This window comes from Lissotriton helveticus, chromosome 6 (assembly GCF_964261635.1).
Source record: "Lissotriton helveticus chromosome 6, aLisHel1.1, whole genome shotgun sequence".
In the NCBI taxonomy this organism is placed as follows: Eukaryota; Metazoa; Chordata; class Amphibia; order Caudata; family Salamandridae; genus Lissotriton; species Lissotriton helveticus.
The window spans coordinates 952,091,455-952,114,948 of record NC_136067.1 but is presented as its reverse complement, the minus strand read 5'-3'; the positions used below and the strand labels follow the sequence as shown (position 1 = coordinate 952,114,948).

The window sequence follows — 23,494 nt, the reverse complement described above, 5'->3', positions numbered from 1 at the left end:
ATGTGTTCACCGACAGCCAATATGCATTTGGGGTGGCCCACAGTTTTGGCTGCCTTTGGAGGGAAAGAGGATTATTTACCTCACATGGTACTAAAATACAGCATGGTCAGTTAGTGAATGACCTTTTGGAATCACTTGCTTTACCCACTCAGATAGCAATTGTGAAGTGTAGTGCGCATAAGAGGATCACTGATGATGTGGGTGAAGGAAACGCTTTTGCGGATCAGATAGCGAAAGAGACAGTGAGAGATGTGACGAGTCATATGTATGTTGCTGGACCTGCTAGATGGGTCAGTCAAGGAGGAATGTGTGAGGACACAATAGAAAGTGTGAAAATGATTCAGGAAGAGGCTACAGAAAAATAATTAAGTAAGTGGAGAGATTGTACGGGAATGTTGGATGCGATGGGGTGTTGGATAGAATTGTCGGAACACCAACGTTGGCTGTTACCAGACGCCTTTGTACTTCCAGTAGTAACTATGGCGCGTGGTCCAGCCCACATCAGTGCGAAAGGAATATGCAAGCTTTTGGCTCCGGTGTGGCAGAATGCAGGGATTTCTAAATGTGCAGACAATCTTGTTAAACATTGCATTGTTTGTTTGATGCACAACCCAGGAAGAGGGACACCAACCCCAGCAGGCCATTTTGCTCCCCCAATGTATCCTTTTGAGGTATTGCAGATAGACTACATTCTTATGGAGAGATGCAATAACCTAACGTATGTCCTTGTGGTGGTGTGTGTCTTTTCTAGATGGATAGAGGCCTACCCCCTAAAGGATAATACTGCCTTGTCTAAAGCCAAGGTCCTTCTGAAAGAATACTTCCCGAGGTTTGGTTTACCTCGAATTGTCTGGAGTGATAACGGAAGTGAATTCATGGGTCAAATCATGCAGAAAGTATGTGCAGGTCTTGGTATTAAGCAGAAATTCCATGCGGCAAACCACCCTCAGTCAGCGGGTTTGGTAGAGTGCTATAATGGCACTCTCAAGCTTAAACTTGCGAAGATACAAGCCAGCACAGGTCTTGCCTGGCCCGATGCTTTACCTTTAGCCCTCTTGTCAACTCGAACAGCTGTTCATTCTCGTGTGGGACTTAGCCCATATGAGATTGTGTTTGGACACCCACCGACAACGGGACTGGACGGATAAGGAGTGGGCCATGATCCTAGCCTGCCCTATGAACATCCCGCGCAATGCCCGCTTCCGAACCATCCAATTTTATATAATACATCAGGCATACTTGTCGCCAGACAGGATCAACAAATACTTCAAGATTAACACCGCTGCCTGTCCCAGATGCGACCTGATAGGCGCAGACATTTTACACATGCTCTGGAATTGCCCCTCACTAGACACATACTGGGGGGAAGTAACGTCACTCCTAGCGCGCAGCGCCGGCCCTGGGCCACCACACACTTGGGAGGCATGCATACTAGGCTTATATGGCAGAAATAAACTAAACAAGACACACGCCAGGTTCTGGGATTTAGGCCTCATCACAGCCAAGCGGCTGATCACTAAACATTGGAAAAAGAGGGAGCCGCCAATCCCTAAATACTGGTGCGCTTCCTTCACTAACTGGGCTAAGGCGGAGGGCGTGGCTTTGCACAGGGAAGAGGTTGCGGGCTTGAGACAGTTTCCCATTGCGCAGCTCTGGGACGGTTTCGTGAGATCCCTCCAGAAAGTTGGTGCAGCCAGGGGACACATATAGGGTCCGCAATAAGCGCGATGACACGGACACACTAGATGAAGGCACGCTAGGTGTATGGGTGGTGTTCTCTCCCCCCCCCTCCTAAAATCATACACATACTAAGGGCACTGGTGGTGTGGCGTTTCTAGATCAGTGGGGACTGCCGACTTCCCAGTTGCTCAGACAGCTAGCACTTATGGACACCACATGTCCGGCACAATAACCAATAGACTGGATAGACATTCACACGCAGGCGCAGAGCAGTACAGACCTGTTGCGGTGTCTCGATGACCGCCCCTCGCGGTGTTACTCCCTTGATGCACTCACCCTCCCCACACACCCCCCCTCCTATACAACTACCCCCGTTTATATGTTCTGGACTCTTACCTCCCACACGTAGTTTGTCGGCTAGGAAGCGCACACGACCACTGACTTAGAAGAGGGGACTGGCGCAGGCCGCGTCTCTCTCTCCAGCTGCATGACAGACTATAGAGCCGCCCGCACGAATCGCAACACAAAGCAGAGATGAGAAGTAACGCCTAGCTATTCCTCAGTGGGTGGAGAGATTCGGAGCGAAGGCAGGCCGCACAAGCGTCTCATTTGCATCCACATTATTGACATGCGGCTGAGGTCTGCGAGCGCTCTTCCTGGGTTCGACAAAGAGGTTGCTGTAATGTTCTCTGAAGATACAGCCGACAAAATGGGACACACAGATGAGAAATGTTCAGTTTACAAAGTTGAAATGTTTTTTCCTATATATAATAAAAAATGACGTCCTTTTTAAACATAATGTACGCAGGGACACCTATACCGTGAAGGTTATTGTTCATGACAAGCAAAGTTTGGTGACCGGTACGAAACTGCATGCATGTTACTTGTGCTTCTTTGTCTCATACATGCATCCTCAAGATGCGGCCGGCCCTACGGGTTGTAGGCCAAGCAATGTGTACTGCACTATGGAAAATTAATAAACGTCTTAAAAAAAAAAAATGAGATTGTGTTTGGACGCCCGGCTAATATCTGGGGTGTCCCTAGACCCAAGAAGTACTCTGACATAGAATACCCAATGTTAATTGAGTATTTGCATGACCTCACCACTAAATTGCGTGTTCTCCATCAGCAGGTACAAGACACCTTGCCGCAGGCTTCCTCGGATCCTGGGCACACCCTCCAACCTGGCGACTGGGTGTGTCTGAAAAACTTCTAAAGGAAGAGGAATTTGGAGCCTCGCTGGCGGGAGCCAAGGCAGGTCCTGCTGACGACACGTACAGCCATGAAAGTTGTTGGGAAAAAGAACTGGATCCATGGTGTGCACTGCAAAAAGGTGCCCTTGCCTATGCCTTTCGATCAGTGGGTCCGCGAAGGTATAGGTGATTGTGAAGGAGAGAGGGTCCCCCGGTTTGTACCTTTTGGTGATGCACACCTAGAATGGACTCAGTCTGAGAAAGAAGATGATGACTTTTGTAAGAAGCTATCCCACCACATCTGAGATTGAACACAACTAATCCAGAGACACTTTTTCAGGATCAGACTGTACCGAACAAAACTAGATACAATTTGAGATCTAGAGCAACTAAGGACAATTAGGGAACTTTTTTTGGTGTGCTTTTTGTGACGTTGACCATCTAATTAGGTTGCAGGGTCGTGGTAAGAGCCTTAGTTAGTGACTCGAGTCGTGGCAATAGGTCTGCGGGACTGGCAGTGTCATAGGACAGCTAATAATCACGGCTAAGTGAAGAAGGAAGACTGCCATGAGCAACATCTAGAAGATGGATTCTGTTATGCTAGAAAAAAATGATGAAAGGAATATAATGAAGAAATATTGTAAATTATTATTTAATAGATGTGGCGTAGTACTATGTGTTTTAACTTTGCTATGTTTTATTAGCTTGTGTGGATTGGGTTATTCACACTTTACAGCCAACATCTGTACCTATATCTACCTCCCAGCCCATACCTTTTCGCACTACTGCTTCCCCACACCAATTTCATACAATACCAGAGCATGAGAAAATTAGGAGAATGGAGTATTTCAACAATTCCTTCATTCAATTGTTACACCAGCATCAATTGGTGATCAATACCAATGGTCAAAGTCCTAAGTCTCAATTGGGAAAGAGCACTTGTAACATTACATATATCTATACATCCCGAACGTCTCCACCACTGGTAGCGTCTCAAGGAACATATTTCGTTTGCCATGACATGGGCTATACATGGCTACCAGCCGATTTCTCAGGAACTTGTTATATGGCTTTTCTCCTCCCTCCAACATATACAGCTCCTTCGGGACATCACAAGACAAGGTACGGTAGAGGGGTTATTGCTTTGGAAGACACAGTAGGACAAGAAGGAGGCGACTTCCTTAAAGGATTCCTCCCATTTTGGGGCCCTATGGCCAATAGTAGAAATATCAGCAACAATAAATGAAACTGTCGGAGCACTGGGTAATATCACTGCTGAGCTTCAGGCGGATCGCCTTATGACATTACAAAACAGAATGGTGTTAGACATCATTCTTGCAGATCGTGGTGGAGTCTGTAAATTGATCGGATCCAGTTGTTGCATTTACATACCTGACAACGCCCCTACAGTATACCAGGCCATCTCTAAATCACACCACATTGCTGAGTCCATCCACCAGGACGAAGGAAATTGGTCTCTGATGGGATGGTTTTGGGGACTACTGTCCACATGGGGATGGAAGGTATTGACTTTTGTTGGAGTAGTTTTGGCCATCATCTTTTCGTGTTGCCTTTGTTTGCAATGTGGCCCCGCAGTCTGTGGTCTTTGTGCTACTATGTGTGTCCCAAGACCCATGTCACAGAAAACAGAGAATATGAATCTGATGTTGCAGCAACAGCTTGACGACCTCATGACCATCGACATTGATTCAGATTAGGGTGAGTCTTTGAGTATTGCCTGCGTAATGGCAAAAGGAGGGTCTGAGGTTCTTTAATTTTGACTCCATCTTACATTCGCCGCCATTTTGTGTTGCCTTTACACAGGCTGCTCGATGAACGAAGTGTCTCTGCCCTTTGGACTGCAACGTGTCGAAAACCCCCTCCGTCCTTGTTTTGAAACCAATCTCAGACACCAGCCGGGCTAACTAAATCTTGTCTGGACTACCTAATCCCTGTATCAACTATCTGTTAGCCTTTAGTATTCTTCTCTTGCCGTATCTTATCTTTTGGCCTTCGCTATTCTCTTTTGAAGCATACAGACATGTCCTGCCATTGCAACACTGAACCATGGGTATCAGCATTGATTAACTTTGGGGGCTGGATAACACACAACATGTAAGCAGAGAGCATTCTGGTTGCACAACACCTTGTTTTCAATCTCTTCTGATTGGCTAAAACTTTGTGCTTTGGGTGTATGTTTGTACAGATGTATTTTGCCTGTAAAAAGCTTGTGAGCTTGTGGAGTAAAGTGGCAGTCTCCTGATAACCTACTTGGTGTACTTCTTGGACAACTGTGCTGTGCTGCAGCTAATAAACTTGGTTTTCTACGCCAACAGAGTATTCCGTGTCTCTGTGCAACAAGGCAGGTGAACTCGAAGATTTCAGGCGTGCCCTGCGCCGCTAGGCCCAAAGGCCCGGTTCTTCACCCGCGCGCTGCGCCCTTCACACAGTCTACTCACAGCAGAAGTAGCTATTGGCACGGAGCTCACCAAAAATTTGACTCCCCTAATATTCCCGCCACTCAGAGGCAGCAGAGAGGCATTAGTCCAAGCAGAAGGCAATGATGGCAATGATTCTGCAGATTTAAGGCCCAATACCGCCGCAGCCTCACAAGACAGCAGCAATCTTGACTGCGGGCATGGCCACATCCCCTTTGTGTTTACTTTCATAACTACTAATACATGTTGATTTATTTGTATAGTTCATTTACAGGTATTGAATTTTTTTGTGTATTGTAAAAAATGAACATCCTACAGTCTTTCTTTTCAAACTATGTACATAGGGCTACCAGTATTATGGAATTATGTGGTTATGTGGCAGTGTTTTTTTCCTCATAATTATGGATTTTCTTTGGCCGCATTATCTATCTCCTACACAATCTGCAGATTTTAACAGAAATAATAGTTTCTAGTTCAAGCAGATGAAAAGTTACTAAAACGTGGCAGCATGTCCTGCCATGCAGTGGGAGGTCTTTCACAAAGGTTGACTGGGCACCTCCTTTCAGTTACTTATAGCTGTATGGGGAAGTGGAAGTAGTACTAATGAAGTGAAGCTTTCACCCAGGCAGTGCTAATGTGTCAAAATAATGAAGTAATGCTATCAGAAAATGTGCCACATTAAGCCACATAATTTGTGTTGTCTTGCTGCATAATTTAGTCAACCTTGTCGATTAATTGGTCCTCCCCTGTCACATAATTCCAGCGGCCCTGCCTGTACACAAATGAGATTGTCCCATAGTTCACTTTAGCCAATCCCCGCACTTTGCAGTCTGAGAAAGAAAAGTAGACAGCATCTCCACATCAAAAGAATAAGTGACAGTAATAAATTTAACAAGCTGAAAAAGCCATTTTTATTGCCCATTCACCTTCTGAACTCCAGCATGTTTTTTTCCGATTAAACTGTGTGACATGTATTTTTTTTACATATCACTGAGGTTACATCTTATATTTGTGATATTATTTCTCTCAGGAATCCAAGAACTATGGTTAACATCCATGAGCATGTTGATTTTGACGGCTTTATATGTCTCAATACTCTCCAGAATAACAGCTCTGGCATTTGGATCCTATGGATGCACACGTGTGTATAAAGCAAAGGTAAGTATACTGAATACTATTGTTTTTCACTTATGACTATAGAAAAGGTTAAAAAACGGTACAAAAGGGGGTGGTGATGGACGGAGCATCCGAACCAATCAAACACTCACACCCAGTCAAAAGATCTGGGTTTAATCCATCACCGTTCTTTAGCCCACTCTGCCACCCCAGTTCAGACATGGCTATATGCAAATCAGTCTGACCCTGTGCCTCATGGGAACAGTCCAGCCCGAACTGCCAAGCCATGCCTTCCCTGGACCGGAAACAAGCTTCCGAGGACCGGTTTCTGGCATTACAGCCGTCTTCAGCCCGGCTTGCTTGAATCCAGTGGTAAAGTGAGCAAGGGACTCACGTCTGAGCATACCCTGCCACACTTATGGCGGCCAAAAGCGGAACAAAAGGGGGTGGTGATGGACGGAGCATCCGAACCAATCAAACACTCACACCCAGTCAGAAGATCTGGGTTTAATCCATCACGTTCTTTAGCCCACTCTGCCACCCAAGTTCAGACATGGCTATATGCAAATCAGTCTGACCCTGTGCCTCATGAGAACAGTCCAGCCGAACTGCCAAGCCATGCCTTTCCTGGACCGGAAACAAGCTAACGAGTACCGGTTTCTGGCATTACAGCCGTCTTCAGCCCGGCTTGCTTGAATCCAGTGGCAAAGTGAGCAAGGGACTCACGTCTGAGCATACCCTGCCACACTTATGGCGGCCAAAAGCAGTACAAAAGGGGGTGGTGATGGACGGAGCATCCAAACCAATCAAACACTCACACCCAGTCAAAAGATCTGGGTTTAATCCATCACCGTTCTTTAGCCCACTCTGCCACCCCAGTTCAGACATGGCTATATGCAAATCAGTCTGACCCTGTGCCTCATGGGAACAGTCCAGCCTGAACTGCCAAGCCATGCCTTCCCTGGACCGGAAACAAGCTTCCGAGGACCGGTTTCTGGCATTACAGCCGTCTTCAGCCCGGCTTGCTTGAATCCAGTGGCAAAGTGAGCAAGGGACTCACGTCTGAGCATACCCTGCCACACTTATGGCGGCCAAAAGCGGTACAAAAGGGGGTTGTGATGGACGGAGCATCCGAACCAATCAAACACTCACACCCAGTCAAAAGATCTGGGTTTAATCCATCACCGTTCTTTAGCCCACTCTGCCACCCCAGTTCAGATATGGCTATATGCAAATCAGTCTGACCCTGTGCCTCATGGGAAAAGTCCAGCCCAAACTGCCAAGCCATGCCTTCCCTGGACCGGAAACCAGCTTCCGAGGACCGTTTTCTGGCATTACAGCCGTCTTCAGCCCGGCTTGCTTGAATCCAGTGGCGGCCAAAAGCGGTACAAAAGGGGGTGGTGATGGACCGTCCATTACCACCCCTTTTGTACCGCTTTTGGCTGCCATAAGTGTGGCAGGGTATGCTCAGACGTGAGTCCCTTGCTCACTTTGCCACTGGATTCAAGCAAGCCAGGCTGAAAATGGCTGTAATGCTAGAAACCGGTCCCCGGAAGCTTGTTTCAGGTCCAGGGAAGGCATGGCTTGGCAGTTCGGGCTGGACTGTTCCCATGAGGCACAGGGTCAGACTGATTTGCATATAGCCATGTCTGAACCGGGGTGGCAGAGTGGGCTAAAGAACGGTGATGGATTAAACCCAGATCTTTTGACTGGGTGTGAGTGTTTGATTGGTTCGGATGCTCCGTCCATCACCACCCCCTTTTGTACCGCTTTTGGCCGCCATAAGTGTGGCAGGGTATGCTCAGACGTGAGTCCCTTGCTCACTTTGCCACTGGATTCAAGCAAGCCAGGCTGAAAATGGCTGTAATGCCAGAAACCGGTCCCCGGAAGCTTGTTTCCGGTCCAGGGAAGGCATGGCTTGGCAGTTTGGGCTGGCCTGTTCCCATGAGGCACAGGGTCAGACTGATTTGCATATAGCCATGTCTGAACTGGGGTGGCAGAGTGGGCTAAAGAACGGTGATGGATTAAACCCAGATCTTTTGACTGGGTGTGAGTGTTTGATTGGTTCGGACGCTCCGTCCATCACCACCCCCTTTTGTACAGCTATAGAAAAGGTTAGGCTTTGGGCAAGTGTGGTACAACAAATATACATAGATCAAATCAGTGTTAATGTGTGTGTGGGTGTATGAAACCAAGGCCATAAAATCATCATCAGAATAGAGTGCAGTGGTGCAGGTAGAACACAAGTAAGCAACATACAAAAAAAATAAATAAAGAAATATTGCTTTTTCAAGGATGCTGGCTAAGGCCCCCATTTTGAATTGTGTGGTTAACCTCTTACTCATGTTATGGGGATTATCCATGGTAAAATCATGCAACTGGATTACAAGAATGTGGGAAGTTTTCGCTGACTTTGCATGCAGTAAAACCCTTGATACTCAAGCATCATGGTGAATGGCTTCATAGACAAAACTACTACTAAAAAGCTTCTCCAATCAAAAAGAAGGTGGTAAATGTGTGCAATCAGTGTGAGTGCAAACTCTTTAAAAAGTTCCAATGAGTCCACTGGGCACTCAAGCAAATAAATGCAGTCCGCAGGAACAATTAAAAGCACTCATAAGCACCATCCTGGACACAGCGATGACTGGGAGTTTCATTTCATTTCACTTTTTTAGGGTTCCACTACTGATGCAAAATATCACAATGCTGGATGTAGACAAACAAGATGCACAGATAGGAAAGCAATATAATTCCTTAAACTTTTCATTGAATGAGGCAATAGATGGCCCACTGCAAAATGGCCACACAATAGTGCTGCTTTGCTGGCTGGGCTCGTAAATCAGCCTAATTCCTGCCGTCCAAGATGTAGATAGCCACCCTGCCTCACCAACACAATGTTGCACCCTGCAGCACACCTCAGGGCAGACTCGCCTTGAGGAGATAAATAAAGGGGCGGGCAGACTCGCCTTGAGGAGATAAATAAAGGGGCGGGGGACCGCGCATGGTCTTTGTCCACACTCCCAGCATCAAACTGTGTGTGCGTGGTTATTGGGGATGTGGGCAGGCCATATCAGCACGCGGGTCAGGTCACTTCCACCGACCTGCCTGCTACATTGGCGACGTGGCTGGTACCTACCCGCGCCCTCCCAGCTCACCTCACCGGCCTGGTTGCAGCAGCCCGCGGGAGCTACAGCCTGGATGAGGCTCTGCTCGCCGCAGGTGCCGAACCAGGCATTCCTATGCCATCTTCGTTGTTCCACGAGTCCGTGTCCGCTGTTCAAGCAAAACTATGTGACTGCCCGAGGCCACCCGGTGGACATCAGGAGGGCGGGCCCTTAGTCACAGAGGGCTGCCCCCGCCCCTTGCTGTGGTCAGCCACCCCTCCCCATGGCAGGCGTTGTCGGCTTGAGGTGGGCAGGTCGGTGACGCGCGTCCGGGGCGGCAGGCAGGGAGAGGGTATATCTCTCCCCCTCGCCATTGTTGTGGCCTCTTTGCCGCTCCGGACGTCGCGCGTACTACTTCGGGACACTCTACTTCAGGGACACTCTTTTACTCTTTCCCGGTGAGTGTGGCCTACGGGCTGAGGCCTACGGGCTGTACCCCCCCTCCGCCTACTCCCTCCCTTTGGAGGTCTGAGCAGCGCTAGGCGGCCCGCTTATCGACGGGCCGCTGTGGAGGTGGGGGTATATGGCATACCGTTTTCATACCAGCCGTCAGCACTGGCCGGGTGGGCTGATGTGGGGTCAGGCCTGCGGGTCTGTTATCCTTGCCGCGCTCACTACAAAAGGGGTACGGCGAGGGGCGCAGCCTGCGGCTGCCTTGGGCCACGTGTCGTTTCAGTGTGGGCCCAGGGCGTCCCCTCCCTTTTGGTGGAGGGGGGTGCAGACGCGGTCCCTCTCGCCTGCACCGCGTCCAGATACCCTGCGGGTACCGCTTCCCAAGTGTGCGGACCTGTGGGCTGTGTCGACGGTCACGGGCCTCCGCGTGGTCGGTGCCGGGTAAGTCCTAGCCCCGGTCCTGTGTGCAGATGCCTGAATGATGGCGATAATGTCTGCTCACAGGCCGAGGTAGGCACTGGCTGTTCGTGGGTGCGATTGTTTACGGCACTGCCTTGTAGTGCCTGTAGTGCCCCCGGGCAGCGCGTGGGGTAGAGAGCGGTGCCGGGTGCGCTGGCCTTCGGTGGGGGCGCCCCCCCCTCCCTTTAGGTCTTACCAGTCTGTGGCGTCTGCCCCCCCCCTCTCTGGCTATTGCGCTTTCTGGGCTGCAGTTCGTGTGGGCCGGCAGGGGACCGTCGGGTTACGCATATGGGGCAGCAGCCAGGGTCCGGTCTCAGGGTGGGGAACGGTACTCTTGTCTTTCGGTGGGCCGGGCTGCGGCAACCCCGCCCAGAGCCGTTAGTGGGAGCAAGCTATGTCTCAACATCGGGCATGTGGCGCTCAAAGTCGCTTATTGCAAGGGTGCATGTGCCGGCATCTATGCCACGGCAGCCACGCCGAGGGGCCGCCCCCCCGTTCCCTGTGCAGTATCGGTGTGGTACGATGGGGTCACGAGGTTTCAATTTTGTCTCTCAATGTTGTTCCTACAGCGGTGGATGTTTTAATTCTCTAGTCTACTTGCTTACCGGGTCCCTCTCACGTGTCAGGCTTGTGCCTTGCAGTTGCGGCGGGCTTAGTTGGTGTGCTTTCCTTGGGGCCTGGTTTTTCAACAATAACATTGTAGCGCTCAATCGAACATGGAAGTGCATCATTGCTTTCTTGTCAGAAATTTTGGCGTGTGTGTTGGTCATCCATTTTCCTGGTCTTCGCAGGAGCTCAGCACCAGAGTGAGACGTTTTGTGCGATGTTGTGTGCTTCAATGGAAATTATGCATCTCCTTATCTTGCAGACCCACTCGGTCTGCCTCCTTGCGCGCTCGCCCCGGTGGTCCGCCACCCCTCCTGTCTACATCAGTTATTGTTTGTGAGGTATGTAGCTGGGGCTGTGGGTGGCTAGATCGCGTCGTGGGGTGAAGCGTTTCAAGAGTTTCTGTGTACCCTGCTCTGGTGTTATTTACCCCCTGTGATTATTCGTTGCATCTACTAAAACACCAGTGGGGGCACAAGTTTGTGTCGGCACATGAGGAGCCTTTATGTCTTGCATGGTACAATGTTTATACTAAGTCTAGCGACCTCTACATACCAGTACCGCAGTTCGAGGTGGGTCTATTTTTGGTCCTGCTAACTCGGAGCGTCTACGGACACGATTCATGTATTCTTCTTTCAGACAGAACTGTGCCACGTCCTTGTTTCCCGCGTCTGGGGCCCGGGTTAACTTCTCCCCCCGCCCCCTTCCCTCTCGGCCGCCCCCCCAGGGGTCCTCGACGTAAACCATTGCACACACGTCATGGTGGGGGAGTCGCCTGTGCACCCCCCCTCCCCCTGGAAGCACTTTCGGGTAGGTTCTGCACAGCATTAGCTGGTCTTAGAATGCTGAACGGGGGGGCAGATTTCGGAGGGCCTCAGTATTTGGCCAGGCTCCACTTCATGTAGTACAGAGAGGCAGGAGGGAAGGGAGTCACTTCCGGCCGATAAGCCCTTCGTTGCATTGAGCGCGTACTTTTTCCTGCCTCGGAGGGTGCATGTCCGAACACCGGGTCGCGGGCGCAGGCATGCCTCAGCCACTAGTGCATACCGCCGGGTCCGGGGCGCTCGCCTGCGTTGTTTCACTTGCGCAGGGAGTCCTATCTGACCCCAGGCCGTGGCTCTACCCCCCTTCGCAGAGGCTTGGGCCGCCGGAGGACAAGATGGGGGTCTAGGGCCGCTTAGGCTCGCGGAGGTATGGTGATTGGGCAGTGCCCACCCGGTCATGTGGGGCCTGGGCATGCCGCGTTCACGTGCAGGCCCGGCGGGCGCAGAGGCGACGCGGGCCGGGCCCCTGCCTTGAGTAGCGAAGTTTGCTGGGCCGGGGGTTAGAGCGCTAGAGTCGCCATGCGCTACCGGACGGTCTGAGCTAATACGTTATGGCGACGGGCGGTGACATTGCTCACGTGGGACCTGGGTTCGTGCCCCAGGGAGGCGCCGCGCTGGATGTCGTTATCATGTTCACCATAAGTGAACAGGTCCAACTCCCCGTGCCCCGCGTATTCCCACGCAGTGTTCCAGCCGCAAGGTAGGAATCGGTCGCACTTTCCCTGCGGCGCCGTTAGCTTCAGGTGCGATAGGTTTGCGGTGTTCTCAGTACATCAGACCCCGGCACACTGCCAGGCCACATCGTAAGTTACTGCATTAGATCCGGCAGAAGCTCCGAGCAACGTAAGTTTAGTCGCCTGGCTGCAGATAGACAGGGCGCCGCGCCAGAAACGTGTATGGACTAGGCGCTCTTGTTAGCGGTCAAGTAATAGATTGCTTTCATCTATTTCTGGCGGGTGGCATTTTGTTCAAATATCCTCCCGCTTGCAGCAGAAAAACGTTGCCATTTGCATGCCAGATCGCAGTTTGTCAGCATGCCTATTTGCCCTACTGATTCCCGGCAGCCTCGGTCATTTCCAATAGGGCGGCCCCTGTTCAGTCTGGTGCGGGTCAGTATTTAATACTACAACGTGCGCAAGAAAGATTCGAGACAGGAGCGAGGTCGTAGGGTTGTTTCCACCTCCCTGCTTATTGGCTGCCGTTAGCCATGGAGGCCCTTGCAGGCTTACTATTTATTTCTGTCTTCCTTAATGGTCAGCCTCTTTTCTCTGCCTGTGACCGGGAAACTTTCCTGGGATCTTTTTGCCCTGCTGCGTCGACTGGTGTATAGGGCTATGCCTCCCAGCAGGCAAGATGCGTTTAATTATACAGTAATGCAGTATGCGATTATTTCAGTGCTGTAGGAGGCGATTGATACAGTGTGGGAGGACTTGTAGCAACTCCAGTGCGCCTTCTGCCCCCGCACTGTGTTCATGTAGGCGGCAGAGCGCTTCACAATAAGAACAGTAATGACACAGGAGGAGAAACTTTCAAGTGTACAGTTTACAAGCTGTCTTTCAAGAAAAGAGTGGCGTGTGCATGTTACACAATCGTACCAAGCTCTGGCGTGAACATTGCTCTAGGTGTCAGAGCGCCGCAGAGAAGAACCATGTTCAATTAATACAAGCCATGGTTAATGCTTCCATCATGCTGCGGGGCAGGAGCGGTAGCTTCGTCTATTTTAAAGTGTTTTATATAGCGCGGCCTTTGCCCATAGGTGTCAGAGCGCATTACTGAGAATCAGTTTCACTACATTGCCTCTGGGGTAATAATTCGATATTAGACAGAAACGTCTACAGTTGCTTAGGAAAGGAGGTGAGCGGAAGCGTTTCAATTTACACAAACTATGTTCTGCCATGGAGATTGTGTACACCTGAATTGGAAGTGCTTCAGTGCGTGTGAGGCTATCAGCAAGCCGACACTGCATGATATACTCAGCAGATACATATCCTGGGTGCCTGCATATAAGTTAAGATGATATACTCAGTATATTTACGGGTTTGAGTACCTGCATTTGAGGTGTGCGGTACACCAGGCCATCAGCTAGTGTACTCTGCATAAGGCCGCTAATGTGTACGTGTGACTGGGTGCCCCTGTGCAAGAGGTGTGATACATCAGGCATGCAGCAAGGTAGAACTGTATGAGGTGACTAATGTGTACGTGTAACTGTGCGCCCATGTTAGAGATTTGTGTTATTCCAGACAAACAGTAAGCCAACTATGCATGAGGGGATCAGTATGTACAGGTGACCGAGTATCCAGTTCTAGGAAATATACGATACACCAGCCAAGCAAATGCTACTGCATAGTGTGGACAATAAGTACACACAACCGATTGCTGGTGTACAGGAGATGTGCAGTGTTTCAGGCCACCAGCGTACAGATACGGTATGTTGTGGCTAAAATATTTATGCGATTGAGTGCCCATCTTTAGGGGGCCTTTACTAGAGCAAGCCGTCCACTGCATGATATATGTATTCATGTGACTGAGTGCATGTTTGTAGGGGATGTGCGACGCGCCATACCCTGCATGCTGTGGTCGGAGGGCATGTAAATGAGGGGCATGTAAATGAGTGGCCATACAGAGGAGTTGCATGGAACAGACACGGTGTGAGGTGTGCGCAGCGTACATGTGAATGAGCGCCTGTCACCCGCAGGAGAAGTGCCGAGCAATGGGTCATGTGTGCACAGCAGACTTATGAATGACTGCTCGGTCCAGGAGAGGCGCGTCGTTGTGCGCTCAGTGTACATGTATGTGAATGGACACCTGCTCTTGCGCATTTGTAAGGCCATTTGGAGCGTTTACGGGACTCCATCTAACATTATCTCAAAACAAGATAGTGCTGCAACTGTCAGAACAGTATGTACGTAGACCACAACAGTGTGGAATCAGTGTGCCAAAGGTGTTAATTTTCAGTCACTTTTCATGTATTTGGCGTCTTTTGGGTCTGTTCTAATACAGTAGAACAGGCTCCCCATAGAATTACTCGTCTAAGTGTGCTATGGGGAGCCCCGAGCCGCGTCATGTGACTCTTTAATGGCTGTGTGGAAATTTATATTGGCACCTTAATATCATACATATTACAGATTTGCTGCTGGGCTTACTCCTGTGGCGCTCAACTGGGAGGGGCCCTCACTTCTGGGTATTATCTGACTGTACTGTCATGGCAAGGTTTGACTGTATGGAAGACCGTCTAGGATGTGCCAAAATTAGGATAATTAGCAAATTCTAGGTCTAGCCCTAAGCTAATAGGATCATAATAACCCCTTGCGCATATCAATCTCCTGGGGCCTTAACCAAGAGGTGTAGTTAGTCTTGTTATATGTACAATCCCGGGACCTGCACTGTGTTAACTTAACCTATGAGAAGAAAAGGTCACATGACAATAGTCATTTCGCTCTTCCATAATACTGCTGTTGTCTGTCTGTTTATCCAAGGCTCTGGAATCTGAAGGCAGCCCATCTGCTGTGCCATCAGTTCGGGAGCACCTGCTGCCTCTCAGTAGAATGTAGGGTCTACAGCCTTTAGTGTTACAGTCATTTCACGTACAAGTGGAGCAACTGTTGCAACCACAGCCTGAGCCTGGACTGCCAATAATACCTAAAGAAGTGGGCCCCTAGAAGACTCTCAATATAAATTTGCTCAAAAAGTTTTAACAGCTGTTAAGAAAACTCAGAATGATCTATCTGGTATCCTAACACCCCTTTTGCTCATTTTCACTATTATGGGTGGTAGCTTTGCACGATGGGCTCCTATCAGGAATTGGACACACGGCTTCTCGATCACGGTTAGTATGGTTGGGCTCCCCTGGCTTGCGTTGGAACAGCCTCATGAATGAACCTGAGTTTCCTTTAGATTCCTTTGTGCCCCTCCCAAGGTGAGAAGCTGGCCTGACGTTTGATGTCGCCAATTATGGGGGCACCTTGGTTCAGTTTAATAAATCCCTTATGGCGGGGGTCGTAAGTCAACCTTATAGACAAGCTATCCTTGAGGTAGCATGGACTAAGCAGCCTCCAGGCTAAACTAGGGGGCATGTGATACCAGCTGTTTACCTTTGCAATCTTGTATATCAAATTTAAGTCCACCACGCAAGTTATATACTAAATTTATGCATTGCGCACTGAAATATCCCTCTGTACGTTTCGTGAGTATAGTTGCACAAGCGTAAACAAAGCACAGTTTACAGTTGAATTTTGAGAACTGCGCTTTGGCAGAAGTTGTACATTACTGGGTGTAGTCTGTTGATGCTTTGTGTGAAGGTGTGTAGTGGGTCTCAGTGACATGCGCTGGTTCTCCTATTGTATAGATTAGGGAGCGATATCAGCAGGGGAGACCCCTCATCACCTGGTCTCTTACCAGGGGTATGACCTCACGAACCTGGGAAAGTCTACACTATTGCTGTAGAGGGATTGTACCCGGGGGTATATGCTGATTAGTGTCAGAGGGGCATTGGTTTCATCAGGCGTGTCATTATGCAGGTCAGGATCTTAAGGGGGCACTTGGTTTCAATCCCAGCAATCCCTTGGTGGTGGTCGTAAGTCAACCTTACAGACAAGCTATCTTAGAGGTAGCATGGCCTAAGCTGCGTCCAGACTAAAACCCAAGAGGGCAGGTGATGCCTGCTGTTATACCTTTTCAATCCTGTATTAGTATATGAAGGGACTTCGCCCAAGTTATATAGTATATTATGTATTGATCCCTTCAATGCCCTTGTGCTCTTTTAAGTATAGCAGCACAAGCGTTCAACGTAAGCACACGTTCTCGATGTTATGCGGAGGACGGCGTTACAGCAGTAGTTGTAACTTAACCTGGGTGTAATCTGCTGACACTTTGTGTGAAGGCGTGTGGTTGAGTTTCAGTGGCATGTGCTGGAACGCCTTTTGTATGATACGAGGCGCCTTCAGCAGTAGGGGCCCCTCCTCATCATCTTTGTCATTAACCTGGTAGTATGACCTTACGAACCGGGGATGGTTACACTAATGTTGTAAAGGAATAAGGACCCGGGGGTGTCTGCAGATTAGTGTCAGAGGGGCCTGGGTTTCATCAGGCATGTGATTTTCATGTCAGGATCTAAGGTCACTTTCAGGTGGAAAGGGTCCACCGCTCACCTGTCGTTTTGGTCTTGTTCCTATTGGACTGACGAGAAGCTCTGCAGAGCAAGGGTTGCAGGTTCCCTAAGTAGCGAAGTGGTGGGGGGCCCGGACGGCGACGGTGGCCGCCGGCCGGGCTGTGGCGGAGTGGCAGGGCAATCCGGAAGCAGAGAGGTGCAACACTGTACTTCAGCGGGCACATAGGGGTGCCAGAGCCTAACCTAGAACCTCATGGGAGGTCCAGGAACCCGTGTCGGCGCCCCAGTAGTCCTTCGGTCGGTTGTGGGCCTGTGCAACCGGGGGTTTGCCTAGATACGCCCCGCAAGTGGCATGAGTAGTGTGATTACCATAATGGTGCAGCAGTTGGGTGGTTCGCCACTGTGCTGATTGGCTCATCAGGCGGGCAGGTGGCGAGAATGCGGCCTGCCCTTGGATTGCCCGTAAGATAACCCACCGTGATTACATAATGTTGTATGTAATAATAAACCTGCAGCAACTTTTCCCAATCTTAACACTTGTGTCTGTGTGTTATTTGCGGGATGTTGGATATGTTGGGGTGGGGGGTTCCTGTTGCCCTGATGTGACTATGTGACTGCCCGAGGCCACCCGGTGGCCATCAGGAGGGTGGGCCCTTAGTCACAGAGGGCTGCCCCCGCCCCTTGCTGTGGTCAGCCACCCCTCCCCAGGGCAGACGTTGCCCAGCTGGAGGTGGGCGGGTCGGTGACACACGTCCGGGGCGGCAGGCAGGGAGAGGGTATATCTCTCCCCCTCGCCATTGTTGTGGCCTCTTTGCCGCTCCGGACGTCGCGCGTACTACTTCGGGACACTCTTTTCCCTCCCTACCTCTAACCCAGAGTGTCAGCTAGGGGGGGGGCTCCTGAGGGAGCTTTAATGTGTTCCTTTTTCATTGCAGGCGGAGTTACAGGGCAATCCGGAAGCAGAGAGGTGCAACACTGTACTTCAGCGGGCACATAGGGGTGCCAGAGCCTATCCTAGAACCTCATGGGAGGTCCAGGAACCGTGTTGGCGCCCCAGTAGTCCTTCGAGTGGTTGTGGGCCTGTGCAACCGGGGGTTTGCCTAGATACGCCCTGCAAGGGGCGTGAGTAGTGTGATTACCATAATGCTGCAGCAGTTGGGTGGTTCGCCACTGTGCTGATTGGCTCATCAGGCGAGCAGGTGGCGAGAATGCGGCCTGCCCTTGGATTGCCCGTAAGATAACCCACCGTGATTACATAATGTTGTATGTAATAATAAACCTGCAGCAACTTTTCCCAATCTTAACATTTGTGTCTGTGTGTTATTTTCGGGATGTTGGATATGTTGGGGTGGGGGGTTCCTGTTGCCCTGATGTGACTATGGCCACGGCCCTCTTGGCTCCAGCGGTGACCGCGGGATGCCGCGCCTACGCCCGATCGTTGACCCAGGTAGTTGCATCTCCAGCGTGCTCTCTCCCTCCACCGTGAGCCGGCAGCCGCTGCCCTGCCCTGCCTACATCTCCCTGGCATCACTCCCACATCAACACGCCGGTTTGGCTCGGTCGGTCCCCCCCCTCCTCCAGGGGAGCACAAGCCTCCCAGCAAGGGAGCCTGCCACGGCAGAAGCCTGCCTCCGTACTCCGAAGGAGATGCCTGATTATGGTTGAGTGCAGCTGGGCCTGACTCACCGGTGTCCCAAGCATTGTTTGCAAAAATGAAAAATCAAAGGGCGGAAACTGAAAAATAAAAGGGAAGAGAGGAGAGAAGGGTGCTGAAAGAAAGAACAAAAAGTATAAAAGTAAGCAGCAGGTAACCACCACGTCCCGGAGACTAAGAGAGGGACTCAAATAAAAGAAAAAAAGACACTGAGGCACAGGCTCACGAGATCAGCTTGCACACCATAAGCACACCAGCTCAACCGGGCGCAGCCAGCCCAAGAGCAGGCACAGCCAGGCTGGGACTGGCCTTTGCGGGCACCGGGCAATTCACCGGTGCTCCGCAAGGATGGGGGACGGTTTTGGGCCCCTGGGGGCCTTTTTTGTTACAGGGCCGTTTTTGCAGCCTAGCTGCAAAATCGACCCTGTAACAAAATCGGCGGAAAACCGGCCCCGGCAAAGAGCTTGGTCGCACCCCCAACTTCCCCCCGGGAGCCGGCCGAGCACTTTGTCTGGGCCGATTTTGGTTCCCAGTCCGGCCCTGGGCACAGCAACACTACCCCAACATCACAGCCATGCTGCAGTGACACCATTCCCGCCATTCAGTGAGTTTGCCTTCCCCGTGACAGCAGCCCCTGCTGGAGATCCTCGATAGGGCGCCTCAACCATTACTACAGGGGCACGAGAGAGACAGACAGAGCTGTCAAGAGATCTCTACTCATGCACTACGGTGTTGGAGAGCTGCATCACCTGTTCGAGACCCTTCCAGACACAGGAGACGATGATGATCTCACACAGGTTGGGTACCAAGGAGTGGCCAAGACAAAAGCCAGCCTCCCCAGAAAAGTATGGTTCCCTGGCATGGATGCCCTGGTCGAAGAAGTGATTTGCATATGTCATTCATGCACGATCACATGGGTGACCCTGCTCCTGCGCCAATTCCTCACAGAAGAGCCCTATGAAGAACCATGGTCCAAAGTCAGCATCGATTTTGAGAGCTTTCCTGAATGGCCGCAGCACTATAGTCACACTCGAAGTTTCCCATTATCAATGTGGTCTCATCCACAGCTTTTACCCAAGTCAAAACCATCCTTAACAAGACATTTGCGTTAATGGGCCTTCCCGATGAGATTAAGTCCGACAACAGACCTCCATTCCAGGTCACAGAGTTCCAGGACTATATAGCGGTAAATGCCACCTGACACCGGTAGATCACTCTGCAATGGCCTCAGGCAAAAAGTGACTTTTGTGTGACTGCTGCAGCCGGGGGTGGAGCCCAAGAAGACAGATCTTGGAACCCGCTGCCTCTCTGGGGGCCTGAGTCTGAGTGTGAGCTGTTCCATGATAGGGAAGCGGCTTGAGTTACAGGCCCTGAAAGCTCCCTCCTGGATTACATGGCAGGCCAAGTAGGAATACAATGCTTGAGAGCCTGCTGGGGGTCAATGAAGCAATTCTATATTGTTTGTTGAGGTGGAGCGCCAAAAAGCTAAATTTGAGAACTGTGTGGATTTTCACTGCTGTATGTGTTGGCCTAAACAGCTAGATTAAACCTGGCCCACAGGAGAGGAGAAGAATCATTCAATTGGAGGCAGGGACAGCTATTGACTATACATGATACGTTTCTGACTGCCCCATCTGCAAAGAGGGAGTTTCTCATTGGTCTGTGCAATCTGGGGAGCATATATAAACCAAAAAGAGACATTTACATGTGCCATATGATTTAGGACTTTAAGATTGGGGCCTAAATAAGCAACAACTAAGGGAGGCTTAGAGGAGCTTGTGTTATGCATGACCTCTGGTTGCAGTTAAACTCTGGCATTAGGAAGCAGGCCCTTTAATGAGCATTAAACAGTTTGATACTAATGTTGGGTGCAGATTGACACTACTGCTGTAAATATGGGGAAATCTGATAGAACTCAGACACAACTCATGTTTGATTCCAGAGGATCAGCGAAATCCTCCCAAGACCCGTTGCTTGACCAGAAACAGGACACAGATACCCAGGGAGCAACTGCGTTGGAGAGCACCCTCATAGCCATACAACAAAGCCTTCATTCCATAGACGGGAAATTTGATTCTCCAAATCTGCATATGTACCATATGCCTGCCAAATTGGTTAAGCATTTGGTGTGCCTCATGGAGGCAGTGCACCAGATATTTGCGGACGAGGATTGGCTCCAGTCTGAGAGCATGAAATACCATGAAATGGAAAAAGTCCTAGCAGTGATCCAAGTGAAGAATAAAGATTTAGAGACCAGATCATGCTGCATAAGTCTTTGTATTACTGAGATTCCAGAGTCAACCAACATGGATACATTGGAGTAATATGTAAAACAGATGATAATAGCCCTATTTGGACAGGTTAATATGTTGCACATGTTGGTGGTGAAAATGAGGCATAGATCTCTCATGGTTCGACCGCCGCCAGAAGCTCCTCCAAGTTCAATTATTCATAAACTGCTAAACTGTGACTGTGGCATGGTTTTCAGGCTGGCGCAAGAGCAGAATTATCTTAACTACCAAGGAAAATCGATTTAATTCTATCCTGATTTCACTGCAGTGGTGCAAGAGAGTACTTGCCCATCAAACAACAATTGCAAAAACGTTAAATACCTTACACCATTCTGTACCCAGTGCATCTCCACATTGACTATGGAGGGATACAGAAGTTTTATGTGACTCCCAAAGTAGCAAAGCACTATCTAAAGGCTCTAGTGGATAGCAACAAAGAGGGCAATTTATAAAATGCTGAAAAGGAGCTGTCTTCACATCCTTATGAGGTTGCCTTGGCAGGGGGACAACATTAATTGTCAGGGCGAGCACTCAAATTAGTATGAAACAGAGGGCCTGATTGCTTGAGCAAACTCAACTGAATGGCATTATACACTTTGCCCGGCCACCTCTGCTTTGTCGAAGAGGTACTGGGAACCTGGCAAGAGGGTGCACCCTGCATGACTTTGATAAGTATTTTCCTTTTATGGGTTCTGTATTGGGATGTTGGGGGGTAATTCTGCCTTACCTTGTAATTGGATTTATTTTTAGAATGGTTGGGATGCTGAAGTAGGTGGAGGGAGGGCTGCTTGTTAACTATGTTTTATATTGACAATAAAATGCCTATCACGTAACCACTACTGTGTCATACATGCAATTTCTTGGGCTACATGTCAACACCTATTTTACACTACAGGTGCTGTGGAGCAGCGAGGGGGGCAAATAGTGCTATTAACTGGGAAAATAAGGGTGCTCATTAACCCTCGGAAGACCTGGCTGGTCTGTCCTACTTAGATAGGCAGAACATTCAGATACCTTTCTTATAGGAAACACATCTGACGTACAATACAGAGCAGGCCATAGACACTAAATTGTTCGGTGCATACACTAGCGTTGTCTTACTCAGGGGAGTACCAAAACCGGGTAAGCCACCCAAATATTTGGACTCATATAGACCAATTTCACTTTTAAATAGTGATTATAAGCTTTTCGCGAAGATCATGGCAGACAGGCTTGGGAAGGTCATGCCCTACTCAATACAGGATGATCAGAAGGGCTTTATCAAGGGAAGGTATTTGAAGGAGCTAACTTTCTCTCTTATAGGGAGTATAGATGTTGCTTCTATTCATAATCTTCCCTTGGCGGTTATCGCGTTAGATGCCGCCAAGGCATTTGACCGGGTTAATTGGATATACTTAAGTGCTTTGATAAAACATCTTAACCTGGGTCCACATTTTAGTTCAGCACTGGCACAAATATATCAAGCTCCCACATCTAAGGTATTAGTGAATGGAATATTAACTCAGCCAATTAAAATAATGAGAGGCACGAGACAAGGGTGCCCCCTGTCCCCACTTTTATTTGACCTTTACATTGAACCCCTAGCCTGCAGAATCAGAGAGGCAGAGAAGATCCCACCTTTTACATTCCAGGGATGGGCTAGGAAGATCGGGCTATACGCCGATGATATAGTCATTTCCACTTCAAACCTGCACCAGTCGATGGAATGCTTAAAAGGAATAGCACAAGAATTTGGGAAAGTTTCGGGATATTCTATAAATGCTGAGAAGACTGAGGTCATGGCTTGGAACATACAGCCAGAGGGTATAGAATGTAAATCAGAGATTCGCTATTAGGGGGTAATAATAACGCAAGATATAAGGCAGCTTACTAAAGTTAACTTTGATAAGGTCAGGAAAGAGATATCTGTTGCTCTGCGGGGGTGGGTGAACCTCCCGCTAACAATATTTGGCCGGGTTAACCTGGTGAAAATGAGAATTTGTACCCAAGATAACCTTTTTGTTTGATTCATTACCTCTTTTGTTTGAAAAAGAATGGCTTGCCAGGTTACAGAGCGAGATAGGCTCTTTTATTTGGGCTTCAAAAGGGTCTCGAATATCATGGAAAAAGATCAGGAGGAAATTGTTGAAGGGTGGACTGGCGGCCCCGGATCTCCAGATATATGGTTGGGCTTTTTTGTTGAAGAACTGCAGGATGATGCTGGACACCCTAGCGACCTCAGACATTGGGAATATGCTGAGTGCTCTGCTAAAGATGGAGAACTTGAAGCAACAGGGGTTCATGTATAAATTTGCCGATCCCAAATTTTTCAAAAAGATAAAGTTAAAAGTGTTGAAGGATCTAGCAACGGTGTGGTTTAAAATCAGGAGGGCAACAAAAATACCCTATTTTAGTTTTAGGGCACCAATTTGGGACATGCCAGGAGCCCCCCTCTGGACTAAAGATGCGTTGGCATTGGCGTTAAAGACTGAGGGGCCCCAGAGGTGGGGAGAACTCTTTGTAGAAGGGGATCTGCTACCCTGGAGGTATTGTGAAGAGGAGTGGGGGCACAAATTTTCAAGATTTAAAT

General features: G+C 49.5%; 1 protein-coding gene across 5 annotated transcripts in view; it reads left to right on the top strand.

The window, feature by feature from the left end:
• LOC144763221 (potassium/sodium hyperpolarization-activated cyclic nucleotide-gated channel 4-like) overlaps positions 1 to 23,494 on the top strand; it is a 1,875,862-nt gene that overhangs the window by 1,380,727 nt on the left and 471,641 nt on the right. For all 5 annotated transcript variants that reach the window (XM_078648610.1, XM_078648611.1, XM_078648612.1 and 2 more), the window contains exon 7: positions 6,342 to 6,469. In XM_078648610.1, coding sequence (XP_078504736.1) covers positions 6,342 to 6,469 — 128 coding nt within the window. The remainder of the gene's footprint in view (positions 1 to 6,341; positions 6,470 to 23,494) is intronic.